General features: G+C 39.5%; 4 protein-coding genes across 7 annotated transcripts in view; 3 read left to right on the top strand and 1 right to left on the bottom strand.

Moving 5' to 3' along the window:
- The window catches only part of LOC103358368 (protein tyrosine phosphatase receptor type H), a 13,918-nt gene extending 11,732 nt beyond the window's left edge, over window positions 1-2,186 (bottom strand). For all 3 annotated transcript variants that reach the window (XM_008283299.1, XM_008283300.1, XM_008283301.1), the window contains exons 1-3: window positions 1,897-2,186; window positions 602-683; window positions 187-456 (exon numbers count right to left, since the gene is read on the bottom strand). In XM_008283299.1, coding sequence (XP_008281521.1) covers window positions 187-456; window positions 602-683; window positions 1,897-1,965 — 421 coding nt within the window. In that variant the 5' untranslated portion in view covers window positions 1,966-2,186. The remainder of the gene's footprint in view (window positions 1-186; window positions 457-601; window positions 684-1,896) is intronic.
- A 1,814-nt stretch (window positions 2,187-4,000) lies between these two features.
- Window positions 4,001-6,170, top strand: LOC103358366 (ferritin, lower subunit). Of its 2 annotated transcripts, none has more exons than XM_008283296.1 (5): window positions 4,001-4,112; window positions 4,734-4,837; window positions 4,975-5,121; window positions 5,245-5,370; window positions 5,591-6,170. In XM_008283296.1, exons 2-5 carry the CDS (start codon window positions 4,736-4,738, stop codon window positions 5,738-5,740), a joined length of 525 nt encoding a protein of 174 aa, XP_008281518.1. In that variant the 5' UTR covers window positions 4,001-4,112; window positions 4,734-4,735; the 3' UTR covers window positions 5,741-6,170. The 2 variants fall into 2 exon arrangements, with proteins under 2 accessions (XP_008281518.1, XP_008281519.1); XM_008283297.1 differs by lacking the exon at window positions 4,001-4,112 and adding an exon at window positions 4,315-4,603.
- A 2,744-nt stretch (window positions 6,171-8,914) lies between these two features.
- Window positions 8,915-12,051, top strand: syt5b (synaptotagmin Vb). The gene is made up of 8 exons (XM_008283293.1): window positions 8,915-9,113; window positions 9,938-10,113; window positions 10,204-10,302; window positions 10,438-10,605; window positions 10,911-11,078; window positions 11,283-11,397; window positions 11,485-11,618; window positions 11,703-12,051. Exons 1-8 carry the CDS (start codon window positions 8,915-8,917, stop codon window positions 11,910-11,912), a joined length of 1,269 nt encoding a protein of 422 aa, XP_008281515.1. The 3' UTR covers window positions 11,913-12,051.
- Window positions 12,052-13,455: 1,404 nt separating this feature from the next.
- dnaaf3l (dynein axonemal assembly factor 3 like) lies at window positions 13,456-17,337 on the top strand. The gene is made up of 11 exons (XM_008283294.1): window positions 13,456-13,537; window positions 14,744-14,781; window positions 14,941-15,034; window positions 15,127-15,281; window positions 15,500-15,703; window positions 15,795-15,917; window positions 16,003-16,125; window positions 16,239-16,377; window positions 16,631-16,745; window positions 16,915-16,989; window positions 17,177-17,337. The coding sequence occupies exons 1-11, from the start codon at window positions 13,456-13,458 to the stop codon at window positions 17,316-17,318; spliced, it is 1,290 nt and encodes a 429-aa protein (XP_008281516.1). The 3' UTR covers window positions 17,319-17,337.
- Window positions 17,338-17,407: the final 70 nt, after the last annotated feature.

Below are 17,407 nucleotides of genomic sequence, written 5' to 3'. Positions count from 1 at the left end.
AGAGCAATGCCACACTGCTACTGAGAAACTTAAATTGAGCAATTTGTCTGATGAATTGCATTTGACAAGTAAAACTTCCATCTGTAGCAGATGTTTGAGACGTATTTATATATGCTGTTCTCATTGTTCTGTCTCTCTCTCTCTTTATATAAAGTACATACAAAAGAACATTCAGAGATCACCCACCTGTCACAGCATTAAAGGTGTGTTCAGTGCTGCTGACTCCGCCAAACACAGTGAAGAGAGTGAAACTGTAGTTTGTCCCAGCAGTCAGAGAAGAGACCACGTATTCTACTGATGCACCTTGAGAAGATGCAGCAATATTTTTTACTATGAGTTCTCCATTGTCATCATATTGTAGGGTGTAATCTAGGATGTCGTTGACTTTGTTCCACCTCAGAGTTATACTGCTTTCATTCTGGTTCACCACCGTCACTGCTCCAACCTTGTCAGGAGCTGAAAAGAGTTGACAGTTTCATATTAGAAAAAGAGTTGACTGTCATGCTGATTTTTACCACAATAACAGTTGTTAATATGATCTGCATTCACACCTGTATCATGTATTACAAACTGTAGACAAAATACAACATTTCATTCTTACGTGGTTTTGTTGTCAGTTGTGGGCTTGTGACTGCTCTCGGTTCAGTGCTTGATAATGATGTTGTGGTGGAGTCAATTACACCCTAAAAAGAGAACAAGAATCAGTACAAAGAAAATGACCTAATCCTAAAATTCCAAACTGTGTGTACAAAACTGTCAGAAGACCATCAAACTATGAAATCTCCACAGACGGGAGCTTTCAATTTATAAGACAAACGCTGCAATTTATGAGCATCCGGGATCAAGGTAGTTTCTGCTTTTATCTTGTATCCATCTTATTTTGTATAATTGAACAGAGAAAAAAGTTTTCAAATACAAAAAGTTATATTCATGATAAATATGTATAAACATTTTTTTAGAATTTTAAAAAGTAGCACAATGATTTTTGTGTTAAAATCACTGTCCAAATTCTTCAGCTTGACTGCTTTAAATGAACAGAAGCATGACAGGGTGTTAAAAAAAAAAACATGTAGATGTGTTCTGTTGGACTCTGCTTGACAAGAACAAAGAATTCAATCAAAAAGTTCACTGAGACTTTTAGAGGCAAATAAATTAGACTGATGTGCAGGAACATTCTGAAAACATAAGAGAATGTCACATGCAATTTATAGTGTGGAAAACATTTTAGTACTTTGTTCATCTACCTTCAAACCTGCAACAAGTATAAAAACAACAAAAGTATGCTCATGGAGAGCCGGTCCAAAAAGAGTAAATAAGAAAAAAAAACTGTCCCAAAATTGTTCTTTTTGAATAAGCAAGCTACATTCATTCAACACAGCTATCGTTGCATGGCAATTACCTAAAATATCTTTCATGACATGTATATCCTCCCATAATATAACATTCAAAATTCTATATTGTCTATAACATGACATTAAAAAACAGCAACTATCTGCATTATTCTGTCTACAAAATACAATAACCAACGTAACAATAAAGGATTAGGACATCGCTTCCTTTACGTTTTACATTATTTCCTCATTCATGCTTTTGATTCACCAAGGAAGTCAGTGAGAATACAGTAAATTCATATTTCACTATTTGAAAAAGTCCATGGTTTTCCTTTTGTGCAATAGTTTTTCTGGCTTTTTTTTTGTTGCTGTTTTCTGTACATACTGATCTTTCAGTAAAAGCAGTTCCACTATCTAAACATCATGTTGATGACTATCACGCACTGAACCTTCACTGTGGTTTTAACTGCATAGTTTCCTTTTGTTGAGGGTAATCTCTTCAACACGGCTTCACTATCTGATCACCATCAAAGTCAGAAATTTAGAAAAACAAAAAAACACTTACCCAAAGTAGACTCAAGAAGACCCACAGCAGCAAGTGGTCTGAGCTGGGTTTGAAAGACAAACGCTTCATTATTGTTAAGGACCTAACCTAGAGACATACTATGAACCTAAACTCCTTTGTTGTCCCAAATGAACTTCAGCTTTCTATTTTCAGTACTCCGACTGGTGTGTTGACAAAAACAACAACAATTAAGGTTTGCTCAAGAATGTGTCCGACCCTGGGCTGATGCTGTTCGGTGTTAACTTTATTCCAGTGGTGTTGACTTTTAATTCGCTACCGTGTCCTCCTATTGTAACCTCTGGTCCTTTGTCATATTGGCAAGTGACTAAGTAAATAGCTGCTTCTTCTTTTTGGCCTTGTATAACCACAGAGACCTTTGCCCCGCCTTTTACTTCCTTATTAACGGTCATAGTGTGCTGCTTGTCAAAGGTACGTCTATTAAGTCACTTCGCCTGTTTTGCCTTCTTATCATGAGAAACTGCTTTATATCTGCTATAAATACCAGTTTCATGTGACTGCCTGTGTCCCTTTATTGTGGATAAATAAATAATTAATTTGTTATTTGTGAACACAGACAAAGCTTGCAAATACTATTTATGATGAATATTTATTTATTTATTTATTTTAAGAATTTCAAAAAGTATCATTATTATGAAATATTTGTTAAAATCACTGTCAAGACTGTTCAGCTGGACTGGCTTTGAAAAACAGCAAATATGTTTTTGGTTTGTTTGTGCTGTCTCGCGAGGCTGTGATATTTATAGCTTCCTTGTGGTTGAGTGCTATAAGGAACTGTGAGCAGCAAATATACCCTTCATACTTGAAGCAGAACATGAAGTTTTGACAGTGTTTATGGTGTCATATAATGAGCAGTGCTCAATAAAAGTGCTGGTATATCAAAGGAGTGCTGTCTACTGACATGCACAGGGGAAACATGAGGAGGAACTTTGTTTTCATAAACTGTGATAATTTTCCTCATATGTTAGTACTGGACAATTATACTGCTAAGCAGAACAACTGTTATGTGTTTCCGTGTGAGATACTGAACCAAACAGGGTCAGTATCTAGCATGGAAGGTCTTTAGAAGAGGCATATTCATTTAACATTCATACAAAACTATAGTATTTTAAGGTTTTGTTTGGGCTCTGTCTGCATAATTTGCCTTGTATGGCATTTGAAGACCTGCACTCTAAAATAATTAACATATAAAAATCATATTTAACATTGAAATTATGTTTTTTGAATCTTAACCCAAACAAAACTGAAATTTCGTTAAGTTTTTACAAACATCTGTCCCAAATGTTGGTGGCAAATGGCAGAATTTAAGCAACGCTGAATGTCAATAGATGCTTAAGACCTGGAGCTCCATCCTGATGGTGTTATCACCACAAATAAGCCTTTTAGAATCAACTGTTTATACATTTAAATGTTACAACTGACTTCATTAATTATTCTGGTAAGTACAACCTGTTTATGCAGAAGTAAATTAACTGTGCAGTCCAGCAAATGGTGCATAACTGTAACCTACAGTACTCTGATAAGCCTTTCTATGAGTGCAGCACTTAGTCATCTGTTGCCCTTTAAATCAGCCCATTTCTCTTTGAGTGATTCTGAGAAGCTCATCCATGGCTTTTATCACAACTGTTTCCACCCTGCCAGATCCTCAATAGACTGCATTACAGTCATAGTACCGCTGGTCACGAATTTGTGCATCATCCTTTGGCAAGGACCACACTAATCTCCCAATTCCTGCCACCACCATTACTCCTCAGCCCGGACTTTTGCTCATTTCCCCTTCACTGCAGGACTTATATTAAACTTTTCCCCAGTTCAGATACATAAATGTGTATGTTATCATGCTTTTCATTAAATATTAACCAGGGTCTGCACTCTCACATCTCCAGTTTTGCCTAAACTGATTACTGAGGCCAGCTGTTTATGCATCTTTTTTAAATGAGGTTGAACAAACAGTCCGTGTTATTTCATAGAGAGTATGGCTCAGTTCCCCAGACATGGATAAAGCCTAACTCACAGTCACAACCTGTCATATGCCCCCAACCCGAGTGGTGGCGGTAGAGATACACACAGTATGAACACACAAGAGAGCTAACAAACATTATCTAAGGAGGGCCACCTTTTCGCTGCTTGTAAACAAGAGCAGACGGTCACTTTCTGTGGTCCTGGCAAAGTGGGGTAGCATTACTTTCATAGAAAAGGTAAGTGAGACAAGAACCAGGTGATACTGACCTGTAGTAGACTTAATTAGCCACTGGTAAGTTAGCTAGCAAGTGTTTAGTTGGTGGTAACATGATGTACTAACGTTAGCTAAGCAGTCAGCTCGCAGCTTCTAACAGCGGTCAGAGTTAAACTAGCTAAGCTAGCTGTTAAGCTAGCTTTTAGCATGTCGTTTTCGTTTTAAAGGTCTCTCAACGAGTGGCGTTAACCGTGTTATCGGCCACCATACCGACTAACAAAGTGCGCTAACGGTAGCGTCGCCTGCCAAACACCTGTGTGGAGATGATACAGCTCACCTGGACCCAAATCACCTCATAGCACATGACGACAAGGGGCTGGTGTTTTACTGAGCTCTTAAATATCAGTTGAGTTAAAGGTGGCGAGCAAATACGCACAGAAGCCTTATCAAGTCTACTTCAGAAGGAGACTGAGCACATGCGTTTGTTAGTCGAGTTAGCCTGAGAAAGAAGAGGTAAGAAGTGTTTATTCTGGACTTTTAATTGCTACAAAAAGGAATATTTTTTCTGCTTATGTTAGGACTTGATCTGAATTGACATGGATTTACCATCATACCGTGGTTTCTGTATTTTTCTGTGTTTTAGAAATGCAGTCTGTGGTGAAACAAAACCTTCATTCGGAGACTGAAGTGGACATCAACAAACTCATCAACCTGAAGCTCAATGCATCCTACACCTACCTGTCCCTGGTAGGATTTCTTCAGCAGTAAAGCTATATAGAAACTAGAATATTAGTAGTATTTGTTATGCAATCTGTATTTATATCTTGTGCCTTCCCAGTAATCCCTAAATATTGTTTTTTTTTATTTTCTCTCATCTCTTGTAGGGGATGTATTTTGACAGGGATGATGTTGCCTTGCCAAACTTCTCCAGCTTTTTCCTGGAGCGCTCGGTGAAGGAGAGGGAACAGGCTGAGAAGCTGCTGGAATATCAGAACATGAGGGGAGGCCGAATTTTGCTCCAGACAATTGCTGTATGTCCCAATCAATAATGAGTGGACTTTTAAAGCCACTATTGTTTAGACTTTGGTAGACTTTTGGTAGACTTAGGTTTTTTTGTTACATCTGTTGATCCAAGTGCCAACTTTCTGTCATAGAAACCAACTAGAGAGGATTGGAGAGGTGGTCTGGACGCACTGTCCTTTTCTCTGGACTACCAGAAGTCCCTGAACACATGTGTCCTTGATGTGCACCGCAAAGCTGGCACCAACAGTGACCCTCATGTAAGTCTGGCATGATTCCATAAATTTGCAGCTTGTACGGTTTGATGGTGACCAGCTACACTGGTTTTCATAGTTTTTTGTGTTCATCGTTAGGACATATCTCAGAATGGCAAACTTGCGTGGTGTTAAGTAATTTGTTAAATGTTAACTGTCTTACTTACGTATGTGTTTGGGAATCTCAACAGAATTATTTTTACTCACTATCTTCTGTCTTCTGTAGCTGTGTGACTTCCTCGAGCAGCACTTCCTCACTGACAGCCACGACACCATCAAGAAGCTGGGCGATTACATCGGCAGTCTGACCCGACTCACTGCGTCCGAGACCCATGGTTCTATGGGAGAGTACCTCTTTGATAAACACACTCTGTAAAGGTCACAGCAGTAGACACAAGCTCCTCATTTACATAGATGCATAGAGACACTTGCATTCTTTTCCGTTAAGAAAACTTGACAATATTTTTTTACCCCAAACCTCATTCTTGTACAAATAAGATGAAGTACTCCAGAGGAAGTTAAGTACAAATACCTCAATTTTTCTTTAAAAAAAAATAAAAAAAATAACAAAAGTGGAAAAATGTTCTCCAGGTGCTACAACTACCATTTTGTAAGCTGTTAAAATGAGTCACTTGTTCACATCGACTCATTTGTATCATGTGTCATTCATTCCAAGGTCATAGGTGTCAACCTTCACAACTATTTATAGAAATGGATACAATTTTGAGTCAAAAAGAAATGATTTTAAGAGATTTAACTTTTGGAATTCCATTGAAATATGAATTAAAGTCTGATTATGCTGACAATTTTTTTGTTAAGTCTTTTCTTTCTTTCTTTTTTTAAAAAAAAATCAATTCAGCAGTAAAACTTTGTGTCCAGTTGTTCAGACACACAGTCATTGGATTTGTCATGTAGTCTGAGCGCATTTTGTGTGTCAGGTCTGTTACATATAGAACATTGTAAAGATAACAAGTGGGACTTTGCTTACTCACTGTTGGGTGGGAGCTTAATGTTTAACATTAGGCTGCTGGACAGCTTGTGGTTAAAATGTCCACGCTGCTTCTTAGTAAATTATATATTTCAGCAAAGATAAGATTCCGCGTCAGCAATATGTCAACAGATTGCATCACGTCCAGGCATATTTGCAGTTTTACTCTGCTCCTGTTCCAGTTGCGTTGTAACAAGCAGGGATGCAACACATTTGCAATAAATAATATTAACTTGGTAAGGTGTGAAAAAAAGGTTTGAATTCTATTCTTTGACTAGATTTTAGATGATACGGTTGGGGGGAGAGATCTTGTTAATTAGCTGACACACAGTATAAAAATCATGTGTTCTTGCACATTCTAGGAGAATATAATGCACCAAATTCCAACAGCTCTGCAATAAATGCTACAGAGCTCACATTGTTTTGTTGCCGTGTTGGTGTTTGTTTCCCTCCACACTTTCGTATGTTAACTATCAGAGAAGGCTGTTGCATGTTAGATTGGCCACCGAGATCTCCAGATGTAGCCGTGCAAACACGTGGCATCGTGCCTGGGGATTACTGTTCACAGTGCTCTAAATGCGGGTATGTGTTTTGTACAGTAAAATGGTAAGCCAAGGGATGGGGCCGGTGGAGTATCCGCTCTCAGTGAAAGTTGCTGGTAGATCGACGATTGACTGCAAGGACAGCTATTCTGAGGGGATTAGCGAAGGGCTGGATGCACAACAATCTCTTCAGTCTAATGGATAAACACAGCCACCACTGCTTTCAATGTAATGAATGGCCACTTTTTCCTGACACAAAGCACAAGCCTTAAGTTGTATGTTACATTCTTAACACTGTAGTCGCTATAAAAGAAAAAGTGACTGTTGGTTTTCATGTGTTTTCAGTCCAACATAAAGCAACAGATGTGTTGTCAGCCTTCTAATATTAGTAGGAAGGGTGGGGGGGGGGATTAAACGACAACACTGCTCGAGTGATTTGCCAGCGCTTTAGCTTTGATGCAAAGGGTTGCAGGACGCCTGCCAGTCAGTGTTAGCAGCATACAGAGGGATTGATAGGTGTGTGAAAGCTCCAACACGCCAAGGGAGAAAAAAACACTTGGAACTACTAGTTGCTCCAACAGCTGTTTAGAGGGAATTAAAGGAGCCCATCAACAGGTAAGATAACTATTACATAATATTTCAGACACTTTGTTATCAAATGTAAGAGCACTGCATTAAATCTGAACTGGTGACAGAAGTCTACATTTTTTTCATTGATTTTATTAAAGATAAAATCACAGTTGGTTTAGAACAAACCCACTAAAGGACTGCTTTTCCTCATGACTGGTTCATTTGATGTAGTTTGTTTGGTTTCCTATGAATCTGACTAAAAGCATCACCCACTTAATAAACGTGGGATTAGGATTAAAATATTTTTTAAACTTTAATCAGCATCTTCCATTATTGATTATTTGATTCCATCAAAACACAATCTTTTTCTGTATAATATACTAAACATGGTAGAAATGATACTGTTTTTTGTTTGTTTGATATTTTCCAACCCTGGAGGTTCCTGTACCAGAACAAGGCCGCATCTGTTTTAAAAACACAACTCAACGCCATTTTTTGGAGGTTACAAATTGTAGCACATTAAATGAAAAGGTCATTTGGCACTAAATCCACTAAAATAGCTTTTCTGGTGCTTCATTTTGTGTTGCCTCAAAATTGGCAATTGTGCAGAATTTCTGAAGTATGATCAGTAACATTAGTGTCACTCAGTCATTGTTTAAGTCTGTTATTTACTCTAAGTTACAGTTTGATGAGGCAGAAGCAAAAATAACACATTTTTCAAATCTCATTCTGCTCTGGTGTTGGAGATGAGGAGAGTTACTGTATTTCACAATGCTTTCAACTGTCTCTTATTCGAAAAGTCCAATGTCATTCATTTGGGCCTACAGTTGTGGAGCTGTAAAAGATTTGGGGTTTTTTTGTGAAATATTTTGAGAAAGAAATTAAAAATTAAAAAAAAGCTTAAGTTTAAGGGGTTAAACATTATGGGGATACATATGCATGAAAACTACAAATAAAAAGACTGAGCTTTCCATGAATCTTGACTGTAGTCGTCTGGGCTTTGTTTGAACTGCCACAAGAAACAGTCATCTTTACTAAAAACTTTCCAAGGGAGTTAACAGAGAGCCAAACAGCGACTGTGTGTGAGGAAAATTGAGGGAGGACAGCAACCACCATTTATTAAAGCTTTGAGAATCTGGGATTTTGGATTAATATTGTAGTGCCAGAGTTTAATCCAGTCTCCAGCAGAGACAGTGGTGACAGAAAAATGAGGATGGGATGAATGTGGGAGTGGGTTGTGGGATGGAGGAGATGACAGAGAGTAACAGAGGGATTAGGGTCAGCCATGTTGAGCATCTGGCTCAGAGATGTCCTATGCTCCTGAACTATACTGCAGCACATGAACATAGGGATTACACCGCATGCATGTAAAGTTGTGTGATCACTCACTGTAGGAGCCAAATTGACAGACAGCATAACACAACACGACTGTGCTGTTTTGACAGCAGACATGAGGCTGGTCAGTGCTGGGGTCCGACTCCGGAGGGCTGCTGAGCCGTCTGAACCGGAATCGGAGGAAGCAACGGAGCCAGCTCATCATGAACACCCTCACTCAGAACACCACGAACACGCACACACAGAACATCACCCGGGGCACGACTACAACCACATGAAGGAAAAGTTCATGAATGAACTGAGTCATCTGCCAAGTAAGACACTTCTAGAATTTGCAACACGGTTGAGATATTAATAACTAACTAATCTGACACAATATAAAGAATGATTTTATATTAGCTTGTTGTCTGGTTTGTTACATCAACCATTACAGTGATCATTCCCACAAAAATACAGGTGCAATCAGTGCACATTAACAACTACTGTTTATGATGTCAGGAGTAAAGCTCTTAATGACAATCTGCAGCAGCGGTGCCGCTGTGGGACACTGTGGTAGCACAGGGCCACTCCTAGCTGGGACAGTGTTATTATCTGATTGCAGAGAAGGGTGTTACTGACAAAGCATATGCTCAGCTAACCGTCTCTGAGATAAGTAAGTGCTCCAGTTTCTGCTGCGAGAAGCACCAAATTTCATTTTAACAGAATCATATTTTATTTTGAAATTTTGCATTATGGCTTTGGCTCTGTTCCCAAGCTTAGGATAAGCTGTTTATGTTCAATATTGTTGGAACCAAATTAGATTATATAAGTAAGCTGATTTCTCAAAGTTCTTTTTTGTCATCTTAAGATGTGAAAACATGAAATCCTCTTCCTGATGTGTAAGATCACCAAGCTCCTGATGGAGAGTGTAGTGTTCAAAAGTTAAGACGTCTACCTAAAGAGCAGTTTAAAACACTTTTTTCCCCCTTGTTTCAATGGGTTTAGTTGCTGTTGTTTGGAGGTCAAGATTTTTCATTAACATGTAAGCTGTGTATGTAGAGGACATAATTAAACACTCACTCATTTCTGCCATCATAAGCACACTCCCATGATGTATGCTGTGGGTACTGATCTGTCAATTCACCTCTTAATTTTGCAGTTCCCATGTGGGCAGTAGGAGCCATCGTTGTGTTGGTCCTGCTTTTGGTAGCGTGCTTCATCTTTTGTGTTTTCAAAAAATGCTTTGGAAAAAAGAAAAAGCCAAAGAAAGTGAGAGAGAGGAAGACAGGTCGCCGCAGAAAGGAAAAGGAGGGTGAAGGAGAGGCTGGAGAGAAGGTAACCTGTTACTGCATTTCTAAATAACCCATTAAATCTGCGATCTTACCTGATTAGGATCTTCACGATGGATGTGTTTTTGTGTTGTAGGAGGGGGAGGTGAAGAAGGAAGGTGAGGAAGAGGAGAAAGAACAGGAAAAGTTGGGTAAGCTGGAGTTCTCCTTGGACTACAACTTCACAGATTCCCAGGTAGGTCCTGTGTGAAAACATCAACAGCTCCATCAGAAGCATTCATAACAATGATTAGAATACATGACATATTTGTTTTTCTTAAACCACTGCCAATCCCTGGTCACTCTGACACTTGTTCTCTTTCTTCTGAAGCTCATAGTGGGTATCCTTCAGGCTCAGGATCTTGCTGCTATGGACATGGGGGGAACTTCAGACCCCTATGTCAAAGTCTTTTTGTTGCCAGACAAAAAGAAGAAGTATGAGACCAAGGTTCAACGCAAAAACTTATGCCCTGTTTTCAATGAGACTTTCATCTTCAAGGTATCGCATCCCTGAGGCGCTTTTGTCCACTTGATGTTGTCTACGTTTTGTCTTTATGTCTCAGCTTGTGTCGGTGTTCCAGGTTGTTGATGGCTTTTAACCCTACATGAGGCAGAATTCCCTGACTGACATCTGTCAAGATATCCCTCCCCAAAAATTACAGTGCAGTATGTTAACTGTCTCCTGTCACTCTATGTTCTTTGTTATTGTCTTGATTTTTACATTTCATTACGTGTAAATAAAGCTATCTAATGTCTACCTTCACCAATTTTACAATCAAATGTCATAATACCCTCTCTTTCTAGATTCCATATGCAGAGTTGGGCGGAAAGACGCTGGTGCTGCAGGTCTTTGACTTCGATCGTTTCTCCAAGCACGACATGATTGGCGAAATAAAGATTCCCATGAACAGTGTTGATTTGGGCCAGCCAATGCAACAATGGAGGGACTTGGAGAGTGGTGAGAAGGAGGAGGTACAATGGTGTCTTTGTTTAACATGTACCATGTGTTGTTTTAAATTTCACAGATAAAATGTTTGCACTAAAAATAATAATCACATATTGATATTATATAGATCACTGTCAATATCAAAAAATAGAAAGTAATATACTCCATGTTATTGCTTTTAAAAATTAAGAAATCATAATGGGGGTTTTCACAAAACTTTCTTTCAGCAGGAAAAACTGGGTGACATTTGCATTTCTTTACGCTATGTACCCACTGCGGGAAAACTGACAGTCAACATCATGGAGGCAAAGAATCTAAAGAAAATGGATGTTGGTGGCTTATCAGGTGACAAGCTTTGTAATACTTAAGTCTTGTGAAAATAATGAATTAGCCACACAAAACACATCTCACCCTTTCTTCCTCCTTCACAAGATCCATACGTGAAGATTGTTCTGCAACAAAACGGAAAACGGATTAAGAAGAAGAAGACGACAGTCAAGAAAAACACACTAAACCCCTACTTCAATGAGAGTTTCAGCTTTGATGTCCCCTTTGAGCAGATACAGGTGAGCTTCACCAGTGACCAGCTTGAAATCTATCAGTGTCATTGTGAAGTGTGACTGAAGATGCATTTTTCTTTTCTCTTACAGAAAGTGCAGGTTGTCATTACAGTATTTGACTATGATAAACTTGGGAGCAATGACCCCATTGGAAAGACCTTCATGGGTTATGGAGCTACAGGAGTCGGCCTGCGCCACTGGTCAGATATGCTTGCCAATCCCAGACGTCCAGTAGCCCAGTGGCACACTCTCATGCCCGAGGAGGAAGTCGATGCAGCACTGAAAGCAAAACCTCGTTAGAGGCCACTTCAGCGGATTATCAAACACTGCTGACGTGTTACTTAGTGTTAAACCTGATGTTTTCTCAATTTGCATGTTCTGTTTTCCATTTTGTTTCTTTTGAGATACTTCCATGTATGTTTGTAGGTGTGTATGTGTGCATGTGAGAGGAACAGGCAATTTTTGATAATTCATTGTTATTAAAACCTTGGCTTCCCCTGTTTACCGTAAGCTATCAGGGTTTTTCCTGGCTCAGAATGGGCCTTTGGGGAGCAAAAAAAATCTCTCTGCAGGAAAAACCCTGATTATTTACCAATATGGCTCTGTATTTGTATACTTTGAAAATACTTCTCTGTAAATGTGCATTTTTTGTGTATGCTAATGAATGGAACTTGGATGCAAAAAGGAATGATTCCCAGAATTAGTCTGTGCTCAGAAAAGTCTGCTGGCTCAGGAGACATGTAAACTTTCTAGATCGTGCATTATGTTGGGCCTTTTTGCTAACTTTGTAGTGCTGTGGTGCAGCAGACTCCTAAAAAATGCAAATAAACCTACAGTGGACAGTTTCACACCAGTACTTTCTTGACTCTCTTGCATTAATCATCATAATACATCAAATTTAAATGACATCTTGTGTAATACACTACAATAATATATTCATAGGCACAGATTTCAGGGTATTCCGGGGGATACTCCCTTGTCAATATTTAGAACATTTGACCTTCAGCCCTGGCTCTTTATTAATTAATCATAAGCAATAAGCAAAAATAATGTTTAAACTCCAGAGCTACCGAAGTTCAAGGGTTGTGAATTAAATCCGACCGGTTTATTAATCATTAACAAGAAAAGGGTGACAAATGCACATTTAAATAGTTATGTCCTCAAATAAAACAAAAGAGGACAAACCCAGCCTATATGTGCAGCAGGGGTAATATCACAGGAGAAAAGCTGATTTATAGGAGAAAAAAATGTTGGAAAGAAATACAAAATGGCAGGCAGCCTTACAGCATTATATTCCAGTAGATTTTGAACTGTGAGCTGGAGCCTGGATTTAGTGCTCTCTTGACATAAAAAACGACTTTTCTAACATAAATTAATGCTGAAATTGTGTATAAAAGTCACTGTACTCCCATTGAATTCCTCCGCGTCACCGCTAGATGGAGTCTGTCTTCTCCATTTTGAAACTGTCGCTTAGCAACAGAACCCAAACTTTCTGCTCGGACATTTAGCTGCAAACTTTACTCAGTTGTATACAGTCGGTGAGGTAAGTTTCTACAACAGATTTGCCTCTTTTGATATTATCTGGTCGCATGTTATGACGGGTTTCTGTCACCATATTTGTGTTAGAGGCGGGTTTGTGCCTCAGTTAATAGCTACAGTTAGAAGCTAACGCTCATTAGCCTAAAAAGTGCCGTTAGCTTAATTTCGCGCTAAGCTAAGCTGTTTCATAAGAGCTCCGCGTCAACTGACGTTGTGTTAGCATGACTATGAGCGTACCCGTTCCTGCTTAATTTCAGTTTAAACCACCAGCGGATGTTTTTTTTTTCCAGCTGGTCTCTGCAGCATGAGCGCTGGACGGGAGTCTGAAGGTCCCGGTTCCGTCTCCTGGTGGGGCTTCAGTCCTGCGCGCGACCTGCTCAGTCTGGGTGAGCGCACGAGGATGCTGTTTTCATTCTGGACACGTGCATCAGAGTAGCGGTGAAAAGTAACTAAAGTACATTTTGTCCAGTTACTGTTCGTTACTCTGAGGTACTGCTCTTGGGTTTTTTGTTTTTGTTTTTTTTTCTCATTTTATGATAATTTGTGTTTCTTTCCGCGTTAGTTACACTTCACTTCATTTTTACCTGTACAACTTACATTTTGCATAGGTTCAACTGATTATGGCCGATCATTGAATTTAGTATTAATACATTTTCCAATTATTGGTATCATTGTTTTCTATAAACTGATTAATTTAGAAAGGCACTGCTCTTTTTTTTTATTCATTCTCTGTGGTCTCAAAAACTGTCCCACCTACTGCACTATCTGATTGGTTAGACTTCAAAAGTCACAGTAGCCAATCAACGCTGAAGTATACATGTTGAAAAAGTTCTCTTTTATTTCAGTACAAATAAGACATAGATATACACACTCATTTCAGTGAAGTTTAGTGTTGGAGTTAGTGGTTTGTTTGGGTTTTTTTACACAGTGATTTAAATTTTTACTGCAAATGTCTATATATATAGACATTTGCACTGTGTAAAAAAAACCCAAACACATATATATATATATATTCTAAATATCAATAATTTATTTCCACGATTAATAATTCATAATTGGTATCAGTATTAGCCCTGAAAAAAACATATCTGTCGCCCACTTATCTTTATATGGTATGTGTATATAAATGTATATATGTCACCAAACTTCCTCAAACTCAACTGTAACTTCCTACTTAAAACAAAAACACTGACAGTTCATGTTCTGTTAATATCTACTGTAGTGTTACTACGTGTTTCTGTTAATATCATTCAAATAGCACGGGAAATACGAATGGCTGGATATCCTCTGAAATATCTTCAATGCTAGGCCTGATATCATCTGTACATTTTGTTACCAATGCAAAATAATACTGTTTCAATGCCTTATTTTAAAACCTATGGACATTTTATTTTAAAAATGCTTATTTTTTATTTTTAAATATCAGTTGGGGATATTTTACTGTCAAAAATGGGCAAAATAACAACTTATTTATCATTGATACATGTGAAAAGCAACTTTAAACATGGCCATGCATTCAGTGTCAACTTTTGATATCCCTGGAGTGCAGTAGTGTTCTGAAACCACTGTACACTTCGTCTCTTTATGTGTAGGCCCTGTGAGAAATGAAGGAGATGCCAACATCTTACTGGTTGGCAGTGGAGATCCGCGACATATTTTGAAGACCATTGCTGGTTTGCAGGACAAACAAAGTCTTCATGTGAGTGTCCTAAACTCTCATGTTTCCCTTGATAACCAACTGCTAACTGTACTATGAGCTGCAAGTCTTTTCTTTGCTGCCGCATTGCAGGTGTGGGTGATAGAGAACAGCATGGAGGTGGTGGCGAGACAACTGCTGCTCCTCTATCTGGCACTGATACCCCAGGAAAGCATGGGAATTAATGGTGGGTCGGATTTTGATAAATTATTAATTTTTATAAAAGCCAGATGTGTCCAAGGCCTGCAGTTTGTCTTGTACTGTTGTTTTTTTCTTCAGAGAAAACGGAGGTTTTTCTGGAGGTGTTTGGAAACAGTGAAATCCGCAGTCAGACAGACGAGACGCTGCGACGTGCAGCGTCACAGCTCTCTCTTTCTGTGACTGAAACACTGGAGGTGGCCTCACATGCGTGCCTGAATACAACTCTTCTCAAGGTACAAAAATATCTTCAACGGTCCTTATATGTTTCGGTAAGACCTCATATTTCTAAAATCAGACATTGAGGCCTGCTCAGTCAAACACAACTTGAAACCAGACTTAATGTACTATACATAACTATAAATATAATTACAAAAATGCTGCTGTGCAAGAGTTCCACAAATTCAGACAACATCTGCTAATGTGGCTCACTGAGTATTGAGTATTTCTACAGTTTAAGGAGCGAGATGAACTAGCCAGGATATTCAAGTCATGGATCCAGCCTCGTCCTTCATCATCATCATCATCCGACCCTCCTGCTCCTATCTTGATGCCCAAAGTCTGGGATTATCGGGTCAGGCAGCATCTTGGAACTCGCTATGACTCCAAGACGGGCTGTTTTGACTGGGACCTTACAATGAAGCTCCATCAGAAAGGGGTATTTAAGCATTTTGTATCCTTTCCCTATGTTGTCACAGAAGAAGCCTCACACGTTGCACTAAAACTCTTATCGTGCCGTCTGTCTGCAGTGTGGCGTCATCAACAAACACCAATACGTGCAATGGAGGGAAAAGGGATTGGCTTTTGAAATGAGGGAAGGTGTCTATCAAATAGCAAATACAAGTTTGCTCTCTTCAAGAGTGTTCAGTCGTGTAAGTGCTTCTCTGTTTGTCCACACCATCTATTTACACAGTGTAGAAATAACAAGAACTTAATGTTGTCTGTGTTTGTGGACAGAAAGGGGAAAAAGTGTCTTTCAGGGGCTACTGGGGAGACATTGTTTCCAGTCCTTACCTCTCCTTTGGCATTGAAACTGATGACAAGAGCCTGTTGAAGACACAGAACGGGCAACACATCAAGGTAACACAGACAGCAGCGACAGCACAAATTATATATTAGATTAGTTCTGTCTCTGCATCTTTATCATTATACAGTCGTGCAGTTGTCATCCTTTCATCTCTTCACATCGACAGACAGCCCAGGATATCTCCATTGCAAATGTGCAGGGATTGTTTCAGTCCCTGTCCAGCAGACGGGGCTGCCCCACTACTTCTCCGTCGGACTCAGAGGAGCCATCCACACAGATTGACCAGAAATCTGTCATCATTCACGGTAAAAGGCTATGAATGTGATTAAAGCAGGCCGTATACAGGCAGGTTGGAGCCACAGCAGCACTACACAATTACAAGTCACAGTGAAAAGGCTTAAACTGAGGTGAAAGACTGGCTTATACTGCATCGTGTCTTGATGTTTAAGAGAAACTGAATCAGGAACTAGGTCTTCTGCCTTTTCAGTTCACGGTTAACAGAAAACAACAAGTAAAACGTGACAGTTTTAGCACTGAATTTTCTCAAATTCTCTTCAGACTTGATGCATCTGAATGGAATCTCTGTGACGTTCCTGCCTTTGGACTCGCTTCACAAGCTGCCAGAAAAGCAGAAATACTCCCACTACTTCAACACCATTTATGTTTCTGCCAGGTGAGACATTTCTCTCTAATTGCTACAAATGTAAAATACAAATACACTAAATTAACTTAAAACGGGAGTCTTTCGCCATCCGGCCAGCTGGACCGCAGACTACTGATATGACTGCCGACCACGTTTCATTTCTGTCTTTCTGTTTTCCTTCTCCGTCTATGCTGTAAAGCTGCGCGCACCAGTTGGGCCCGATGATGAGACAGATTGCAGCACCAGACGCCGTGCTCGTCGTGGAGTTGGCCAAGTGAGGGTTTTTATAGTAACAGGGCTTGTTACCATGGCGACCGTACAGTCACCAAGAGTACAGTGACTCTGCTGTGTAACTGTGTGTCAGATATTTTGTGTTTGCCACAAATTTAAGATCAACGGTGGCACTATTTTGAAAGGTTTCTGACGCATGTGAGTGTGGTCTTTGCATCTGTGTGTCTCAGGTACATTTTGGATTTAAACAAAGAGCAAGAAGCAGGCTTCGGGAGGAGAGTGGCGAGCATCGCTCTGGAGGCTGGATTTGAACCGTGGCATGAGGGGAACAGTGATGACGTCCATTCTGTTTTCATACAACAGAAGAAGTAAAGGTGGCTAATTTTTGTCAGCTGTTCACTCTGCTCCCATCGTCAGCTGACATACCTTCACAATATGCAAGAGACAGGATGAGGAAGCTT

This window comes from Stegastes partitus, unplaced genomic scaffold, assembly GCF_000690725.1.
Source record: "Stegastes partitus isolate 25-593 unplaced genomic scaffold, Stegastes_partitus-1.0.2 Scaffold306, whole genome shotgun sequence".
NCBI classification, from domain to species: domain Eukaryota; kingdom Metazoa; phylum Chordata; class Actinopteri; family Pomacentridae; genus Stegastes; species Stegastes partitus.
The sequence above is the reverse complement of the archived record's forward strand: the minus strand, read 5'-3'. Positions and strand labels throughout refer to the sequence as shown.